This window comes from Oryzias melastigma, linkage group LG11 (genome assembly GCF_002922805.2).
Source record: "Oryzias melastigma strain HK-1 linkage group LG11, ASM292280v2, whole genome shotgun sequence".
In the NCBI taxonomy this organism is placed as follows: domain Eukaryota; kingdom Metazoa; phylum Chordata; class Actinopteri; order Beloniformes; family Adrianichthyidae; genus Oryzias; species Oryzias melastigma.
In genome coordinates, this window is record NC_050522.1 from 142053 (window position 1) to 151576 (window position 9524).

Genomic DNA, 9524 nt, shown 5'->3' on the forward strand with positions numbered 1-9524 from the left:
TTATTGGAAGATAAATCTGGCTGTCATCAGCATAACAATGAAAGGAGACTCCGTGTTTTCTCAGGTGTCCAAGATCGTAGATTCATGATCTTTATAAATACAGTAGGATGTAGCAAAATATTATCTTGGAACGACGTATATTTTTGTACTGAAATGCAGAACAATGTTTTTTTCCATTATCACAAGTTATTAGAGTTATAAATTGACCAATCAGATGGCTCAATAAGCGTTTGTGGGTCTGACGTCGAACGTCTGGGGGGTTTGATTGACAGATGACGGGTAGCCAATGGGAGCAGACTTCATCAATGGGTCCGTGAAGACCTTTTAACACCTACTTTACAATTCAACAATGTACCAATCATTGTCCTACTGTTGTTTTCCTCAATGGAATGTACCGATGCAGCAGTTTGAAACAACAAGAGGAGCATGCTGTCGACATTTTTAGATGAGGATTTACTCTGTAGAAATAGATTTCACTCTGAGGTTATGTGCTTTGGACTTTTTTCTTTGTTTAACGTTCGTTTTTCTTTATTTCACTGTTTTGATTGTAGCTTATAAATTATAAGTTGCATATATGCGCATAAAATCACCAACCAAAGTTTCATCTTCGCCGCACTTTTCCAGCTTCAGCCTGAATTAGACGCAGCCGTCTGAGGAGCGCGAGACAAACTTCAAGGGATGTTGTCGTATTTTCAAACAGAAAAAAGATCCAGCTGTTCTCTTGTTAGGATGGTTATTTATTTTAAATACCGCCAAACGCGCTTCTCACGTGCATCTGATCAGACGGTAACCTGGCCGCGCATGTGAAGAGACAAGCTGCTGCTGCACGAGCAGTTCTGCAGCGGCGTCACCCAAATGCTCCTTTTATCTCAACAATAATGAATAAATGTAACAACTAATCGAGTTAAATTAGTCGTCGACTATTTTAATAGTCGATTAGTCGACTAATCGTGGCAGCACTGCTTCACTTGTGTAGCGTTTAGTTTGATGGAACAGCGGAACGTGCTGCGATTTCTCACATGATCCAGTCAGAATTGGAGGATGAAGCTGCTTCACTTATAGCAGCAGCAGACAGATTCATAAATGTGTTGATGTGGAGACAACGGTTGTTAGACGCTATGATGGTAAATATGATGCTGTTGAACCAGTCTGTGCAAACACAGAAAAGAAAAAACGAAAAAACTGTGCAAAAACTAAAAACAGCTAGCATGCAGCTGAAATATTAGCTAAACTACAAAATAGCCTAAAAAATGTTAGTAAATGCCAAAATAGTCCAGAAAGCTTGGAGAATTATATTCTTAAAAACTGTAACTTTTTAACATAATTATGATTAATAAAAAGGCAGAATAAATCAACTTAAACCTTAAATAACTTTCAATATTTTACTCTCCATAAAAATATATTTTGTCAAAATTATTCCAGTTAGAAATGAGCGCAAGATAACATCAGACCATTAATAACAATAAAATAAAATGATCTGGAGGGCCGGATCCGGCCCCCGGGCCTTGACTTTGACACGTGACCTATAGCAAGACTTTTATTAAGCTCATGACTTTGTGAATGCTAAATGTTAGATACGACATGTTGCTACTCCCTCATGATCTCCCCTGAAATAGTTACGATGTGTCCCCCTAAAGCGGCGGCGTGCTGGGCGTGCGCCGTACCGTAAGCCTCCTCGATGAGGCTGCAGTAAGGATTGGTGCCGGTGCCGCTGTTCTCCTGCTTGGCTTCCTGCTCGCCGAGCCTCAGGATGTTTTCCAGTCCGTTCAGAGCCACCTGGACAATCTTGGAGTCCATCACAGTCAGCAGGTCGCAGAGAGGTTTTATACAGCCCAGGTTCACCAGGTACCTGCACACAACCCGGAGTGAGGAGTGCTGCACTCTCCAGCCTTAGGATTCAAATATTTGAGTCCACTGACAACAACAAAACGTTTTCATTTGATTTGTTATCAGTGCAGTGAATTAATGCCAAAACCAATGAATGATCCTCTTAAAAGAGCACACATCACCTGGGAATAAATATTCTTCAAAACTACAATTTCAAAATATTTATATATATTTTCCTACAAGTATATGACCTAACTTTTTTTAAACTTATTTGTCTTAACTGAATGTTTTCTAATTGTTTTCCAGTCTAATTTTGAATCATTGTAGTATTCTCTTTTCACTAGAAAGTCACAAGTGTTTTGGTCTTTCAGAACATCGGACAGTTCAATAAATGTAAATCAAAAGTGTCTTTTTTCTGAGTCATATCCTGTGATCTCTTTCTCTGCCTCTCAGTGGGCGGTCCGTCACATCCCCGCCGCCGTGGAGCTGCTGCTCTGACCTGATCTGCTCTGGCGTCCCTCCGGAGGTAGCGTTGGTGATGGCCCAGGCTGCCTCTTTCCTGGTCCTGAACTCCGCTTTCTGCAGAATCCCGATGAGGACCGGGAAGATGTTGGCGTCGATGACGGCCTGTGAGGGACGGAAATGAGGTCAAGCAGCTGTGGAATCATCTTTACTCAAACCCCCTTCATGGAGGATAAAAGCTGAAGGTAAACTGTGGCTTGAGTTCAGGCAGGACCTGTATTTGTGCTCTGTTTCCTGCTGTGATGTTGGAGATGGTCCAGCAGGCCTCTTTGCGGATGGACTCCTTAGCGCTGCTGAGAAGATGCAGCAGGCAGGGGAGGGCGGAGCAGTTCAACACCACCTGAAACAGAGATAGAAGCCTTTACTCCCTCTTCCCCCAGAACCCAAAATGTCGTTTTAAATTCTGCTTTTCTGTCTTAAATTCTGCCTGTAACTCCAGGCTGTATAGTTTGCTCAATCAACACTCACCTGAGTTTGAATGTCATCTCCTGTGACGATGTTTCCCACCGCTCTCAGAGCGGGGGAGGCCACCTTATAGTCTGTGTGCCTGCAGAGGACACGTCCGTTACCTTCACACGGCAGAGGCTTGGACGAGGAAAAAGACAAACTTACATCAGCAGTTCTACAAGACGCCTGCAAACCCCAGAGTCAATGACAGCCTGGATCTTGTCGTTGGGTCCATCCGAGAGGTACGACAGAGCCCAGCAGGCGTCTGCCAGCAGGTCCGGGTCGCTGCTAAATAGGAGCCTGGACAGCACTGGCAGACAGGGGGAAACCTAAAAACAAAGACATGCCCTAAGAGGAGGAGTTTGTTTGTACAGAGGTACATTTAAGAGTAGAGAAGAAGAGAGTTACCTTTTCAAAGGCAGGCGGAGGGTTTTTTCCTCTACAGAGGTTAGACAGAGCCCACACTGCATTCCTGGTCATGGTCAGCCTGGTGGATTTGGTCAGAAGCCTGACAGAACAGAAATCAGGAGAAGATCTAGGAGCTGATGTCAGAACCTAAATCTCTTCAAACAGACGTGAATAAACTCACGTCAGCAGAGGCGGGAGGATGTTACAGTTCAGAACAAAGTCCCGGCACACTGCACTGTCGCCTGCAATGTTACCCAGAGCCCACACAGCCTGAAGAAATGCAGAAAGCACACGGTTAGGTTGATAAATGACATGCAGGTGGGGATGTAACGATTTAGTCAAACCAAAATTCAATTCACAGTTTTAAAGTAATGATTTTGATTTTTTTTTTAATTTTCTCAACACAATGAATTAAAGGTATTTTAAGGCCAAATATGTTTTCTTTTTGCCTCTTACATCAAACTGTCTGTTTTCCTAATAACAAAAAGGATTCAATACAAATAAATAAAGATTGCATTACTCGGGGGAAATGATTGTTCACGCAAAGCTTGCAAAGAAAAGAAGACTAAGAGGTACAGAGAGTTGATAAAAATAAAAAATAAAAAAAAAAAGAGCACGGCTCCCAGGAAGAAGTCAGAAGGGAAACAGTCTTGAAGCTGCGTCATCATCCATGGCTGTTGTCACAGTAGATTGGTCAAAGTTGCATGAAAATGTAAAGTTGCAGAGTGAGGAACAAATCTCTGCCTTGCTTGAATTTGCGTTAATGGTTGCGATCGCAAAATCCTGGACTGACTTATGCGATACTTTAAAATCCGAAGAAGCTGCAAGAATTTCCCAGGAAGGGAGCGCAGCTGATCAGCCTGTCCGCTACACGCAGACACACACACAGTGAGCCTGCAGGGAGAAATGTCATCTGCTCCATTTTCTACATTTAGGCAGAGGTCATGACAAACCAATTTTTTAATTTTCTGCATCGATGAACATGTTGACGAGCTTGAATCGTTACATCCTTACATGCAGGATTACTGTAAGAATTCTGAAGTGCGTTACTTGTTCTTGAACGTCCTCGTAGTCTGAGTTCAGTAGTTCTATGAAGATTGGGACAGCTCCAGCCTCGATGACCGTCTTTGTCTGCAGGGACGTTCCCGATGCTATGTTAGTTAGCGCCCAAGCAGCTTCAAACTGCAACACACAGAAACAACAGACGTGAAGACTTTGACTCGTTCATGCAGCAGCCCGTGTCCTGTGCAGGAGCTGACCTGTAGTGTGCAGTTGGTGGTCATCTTCAGGAACTCCACAAACCTCTCCACCACCCCAGCAGTATTGATGACCTCATCAATGGGAGGGTTAGGCTCTGGAAACAAACGATTATTTTAATAGTCGACTAATAACCGCTTATTTTTTCCAATTAGTCGACTAATTGGGTCATACGCAAAGTGGGTGTAAAGCACACATCTTAACCATCATTAGCTTTAAACTAATTAGATCTATAGCAATACCTGCAACAATGCTAGTGTGAATGCTGTAAGCTGAATTTGGTAGCTGAAGATGCTAGTGCAGATAGCTGAAGATGCTGAAATGGATTGCTAAAAATCACTGAAGCTGAAATCCAATAAAAATATTAGTTAAATGTCAAATTAGCCTAAAAACTGAAAAAAAGCTTCGGTTAGCCAAAACAGCTAGCATGTAGCTGAAATATTAGCTAAACTCCAAATTAGTCTAAAAACTGGAAAAATCCTAAATTAGCCAAATTAGCTAGCATGCAGCTGAAATATTAAACTGAAATAGGCTAAAAAAACTTAATAAATTCCAAAATACTCCAAAAAGCCAGCAGAATACCATTACAACTTTCAACTTTACAACACTCTGACTCCATATAATATAAAGCAACGACTATTAAATTAGTCGTTGTCTATTTCAATAGTCAACTAATCGTGGCAGCCCTAGATGTCCGATGTCCACTGTTGAGTCTGTGGACATCGGCGGTGAATCACACATGTTTACCTTTGGAAAGTAGCTTTCTGAACTTCTGTGTGGTGGCGAGCTGAAGCTCCGGGTCCTCTGAGAAAAGCATCTCCACCATGTCTCTGGTGATGACTCCTTCCTGCATGTGGACGCATGGATGTCAAGAACAGAATCCACAGCTCCACTACACCCAGTGAACTTTGACCCACAGAGACGCAGACACTTACTGTAACTGGCGAGCTCACGAAGGGGTCCACCAGAGGACTCTCGAACATGGCCTCCTCTTCATTCAGAACGTCCACGTTTCTCCTCTTGAAGAGCTGGAATTGCAATGCTGTCAAAGCCAGTTCAGAGGCTGCACAGGTGAGGAGTGACGCTCAGGTGAAATACCTGCTGTTCTCGTTTCTGCTTCCTGAGCTGGATGCCCTCCTCCTCTCTTCTGCGCCTCATCTCCTCTGGGTTCAGTGCTTTGTTCTTGTAGCGGTTCATCCTGTAGTTATCCTTGGCCGGACTGGCTGATGGCTCTGATAGAGAAGAAGACATGTACATAATCCAATAACAGTTACAAAATGTCCCCTTATGTCTGATAGTAAACAGACATTGACAAACACGTGACAGGTAAAGCTCCGCCTTCATTTCTCATCACTCCTCTAATAATAGGTCAAGAAGACGAGACATGCAAGCCGTCTAAATATAAAGAGCCTTGCATAAATGAGCTTAAAAAAACTGGTTGACACAGCCTTAAAATACACCCCCCCCATGCAAACACAGCTACGCTTTTCATCAACAACCACCCTGAACTAATGTAGTTATTCAGTCCACTTTGGCTAAATTGCAGAGTTGACATAAATGAACGCTGTCGTACTCAGCTTTTGTTTAGTCACCCACCACCAGCGCGGGGCAGCAGGCGTATCCCTGAGTCACACAGGGGAGCAAGGGCATAAGAGTTGGGGGGGCAACAGACAGAGCAGCCAGCACCACTGAACGGTGCCAGCTCTCTGTGCCAAGAGTGAAAGCAAAGGGAGGTGGAAACGCTAAATACAGGGAGAGACGTGCAACATGTTAACTGTATCAGTTGATGCATGTTCTGCTTCATTTACTGGTCTGTTTATGTCTCATCCAGTAAGAATTAGGGCTGGTTATCTATTATAATTCCCAGAAACGATTCAATTCACCAGGGCCTGGATCGATTCGATTTAGATTTTTTTCGATTCTTCAATTCAACTTTGAGATTACACATTTATACACATTTCTTAGATTAATCTTAGATTACTTTAAAACATTATTTCCTTAAAAAAACTTTGGAAAATTTATGCTTGTGAGTATTTAAAAATGTTCATTTAGTCAGCAATGTATGTTTAGGTCACAGACTTAAGCTTTATGCGCTAAATCAATTTATATTTTTTATTAAATGATTATTGATATTTTAAGTTTAAGTAGATTAATTTATTTAGTTAGAATAGCTGTTGAATTAAAACTCAGGTAAAAAATACTTTCATTAGAAATGCACACACACTTTCAACTGGACTTAAAATCTTATTTCTTAAAAAGTCTTTACTTCAAGTTGCTGTGACTCAACTTCAAGACAGCTCTCTAGTTAAAACTAGTCCTCAACTTTCAGCTCAGCAAATTAATTCAAACTTCATGAATCATTTATGTGCAATTTCAGTCCCATTTTAAATAAAACAAAATAAAAACAAATAAAGAATACTGCCACAAATCCAAGTCCACAGCGAGCCTGCATTGTTTATGTGTTGAGGTTTCATACCAATCTATACTCTGTCACTCTTCATATTGAATCTTAAGCAGGACAGGACAGGTGGACACTCCATCATCTCCATCATTCACCAGTGTCCAAATCCAGGCCTCGAGGGCCGGCCTCCTGCTGGTTTTCCAGAAATTCTGCCTCATCTGCTGCTGATAACCGGGATCAGGTTTGTGATTAGTAAGGAGCTTCATTGGCAGGTTGTTTGGAAAACATGTAGGACACTGGCCCTCGAGGCCTGGATTCTGAGCCCCCTGTTTTATCTCCTGTCGGTGTTCTTTCTGCATCCCTCCAGTACAAGAGCTGTTTATAAATGAGTAGAAACACTTAAACAACCTTACTTAAGAGATTGGGCAAATGAGCTTTTATAAAACCTCAAAATACTCATGTAAAATATAGTGATGCTAGTCAAAAACTGACACTTTTGTGCCAAAAAATACTGGCAATGATGTAAAATAATGGTAAGACACACACATTTTAACGGAGTTGAGTTTGTTGGACAGTAATCTGCGAATGTTCGTCATGAATATGATTTCCAGGATCGTGCTGTCAAACTAGCAGCCCCGATAGACCAAGCCTGTGTCCGCTGCAACTTCCAGGGCTACTACAAACAATTCTTTTAATAGCTGTTGGATTTTTCCTCCACTGAGTGAGCAGTGGAGGAAAAACCCAACAGGGTAGCAGCGTTAGCTAGTGTAGCAGTAGTTCTAAACACATTAGCCAAACCCGTCGTTCCACCTGCTTATAGTATGAAACACGGACACCAAACCACCTGCGCGTGTGACTTTACACACAACAACATTTTGACATGACAGCTAGCAACTTTTGCCCCAAAACTGTAGGCGACTTCACCCTTTACAACGACACACCGCGAAGCTAATGATGACCAAATGTTCTAGAATTAGCCCTCGCGCTAATTCTTCGTCCTGAGTTTTCAGGACGAAAGGTCATTTACTTTTATTTGGGGTCGTGTTACAAAATACACACTGTTCTAAAACCTGTGGAATATAGAAATGCATCTACCAAAAGTGAACACATATAAATCCAACTGCGTACAGGCGCTAAGCTAACTAGCTACACCACTAGAAAACTAGCTAAACAACAGCAACACTATATTTCATAACCATGACTTTAGCCAACACAGAGCACTAGTAAACAGTCTCAATGCACATCTACTATACATTTGAGTCAAACAGCTTACCCATCGTGTTTTCTGGGTTTTAAATGTCTCAAAATGTGACGAAACAATAAAGTTTAAATCGTTCCACACTGCTAGCTTTCCAGAATTTGCTCCGGTAAGCAATATGTCTGCCGGAGACGGAAACGGTCAAATAGAAGTCCAACTTCCTTCCACCAGAGGGCGCTGCAGCACCGCGGATTCACTTTAGGAATTTCTGAGGGTCCCAGTCTCGCCAGATTGGGCCGTTTCCCGCCCAGTTTAGATGGATTTAATTCTGATTTTGCGGGCAGCAATTGCTTTGGGCGGGTTTAGGACAGGTTTGATATTAGTTGAGTGGGTTTTAAGGCTGAACACAAGAAGCGCTTTTCTTTATGTGGGTGTGCACTGAAGCACAGAGGTTTCCTTTAAATGTAAGTATTTTTTTTTTGTTTGTTTGTTTGTTTGTTTTAGCATGAGGTTTTTAAAGTTATAAAACCTATGTTATGTATTTCCGAGCGATAGCAGCGCTGCACTAACAGTTGACCGGCAACCATTGATAATGTCATCAAGTAGGAGTAACGTTTGAATTTCAAGACACTAATTTTCCATAACCCTCCATTTGGATGGCTAAATGTAGGGATAGGGGAAGAATAGACCCTTTTCATGTGACGTCACACATCACCGGTCAAGTGCAGAGTCGTTTCCAGTGTCTTTGGGTTAGAACGGCAAAGTTGACAGCTGAACGCTGTTTAAAGCAGTTTAACATAAATAATTCAATTCAAATAAATTTTATTTATATAGCCCAATATCACAAAAAAGATTTGCCTCATTGGGCTTCATGCAGGTAATTTTAGAGTTGCAGAAAATTAGTCGTAAAATATGAACAATAGTTAGAAACTAAACAGACTAAATAAAACTGGTTATCCCTGCCCTTAGACCCTCCCTCTCGGTAAGGAAAAACTCCTAAAAAAACCTGAGTCAGGAAAAAAGAAGAAACCTTAGGGATTCCTACATGAAGGACAGATCCTATCCCAGGATGGACAGGCGATACCAGAACTGTTAAAGAAAAGTTAGCTTCTACAACTACATATTTAAATAGAGTTCGTTCAGATAAAGCTGAGGGACGATCATGATGAGGTCCATAGTCAAGACGAAGCAGAAGTGCAGTCCAGGAGCAGGAGGACAGACGACCCAGCAGGAATCACTCTCACTCAGAGATGCAGGATGGTGTCGGGGGTGTGGTCCACGGCCAAGAGTGGGAGCGTGGGCGATCCACCGGGGATCTGAAATCTCTCCCGCTCCCCAGAGGAGAGTGGGAAAGAAGAACATGTGAATCAAACTGCACCAAACAGAAGCGTGGAGAACTAAATACAATAAATAATAAAGAATAGAAGAGAGGAGAAGTAGATGAAAATAGAGAACAGAACCCCA

General features: G+C 42.1%; 1 protein-coding gene across 2 annotated transcripts in view; it reads right to left on the minus strand.

Moving 5' to 3' along the window:
• The window catches only part of kpna6 (karyopherin alpha 6 (importin alpha 7)), an 11623-nt gene extending 3334 nt beyond the window's left edge, over positions 1-8289 (minus strand). The window contains exons 1-13 of one of the 2 annotated variants that reach the window (XM_024263742.2): positions 8136-8289; positions 5560-5693; positions 5397-5489; positions 5209-5308; positions 4464-4558; positions 4255-4386; positions 3386-3474; positions 3205-3304; positions 2962-3125; positions 2818-2896; positions 2564-2689; positions 2327-2454; positions 1665-1849 (exon numbers count right to left, since the gene is read on the minus strand). In XM_024263742.2, coding sequence (XP_024119510.1) covers positions 1665-1849; positions 2327-2454; positions 2564-2689; positions 2818-2896; positions 2962-3125; positions 3205-3304; positions 3386-3474; positions 4255-4386; positions 4464-4558; positions 5209-5308; positions 5397-5489; positions 5560-5693; positions 8136-8139 — 1429 coding nt within the window. In that variant the 5' untranslated portion in view covers positions 8140-8289. Of the gene's footprint in view, positions 1-1664; positions 1850-2326; positions 2455-2563; positions 2690-2817; positions 2897-2961; positions 3126-3204; positions 3305-3385; positions 3475-4254; positions 4387-4463; positions 4559-5208; positions 5309-5396; positions 5490-5559; positions 5713-8135 lie in introns of those variants that run through there. The other variant, XM_024263741.1, reaches the window with a different exon arrangement.
• Between the last annotated feature and the right edge of the window lie 1235 nt (positions 8290-9524).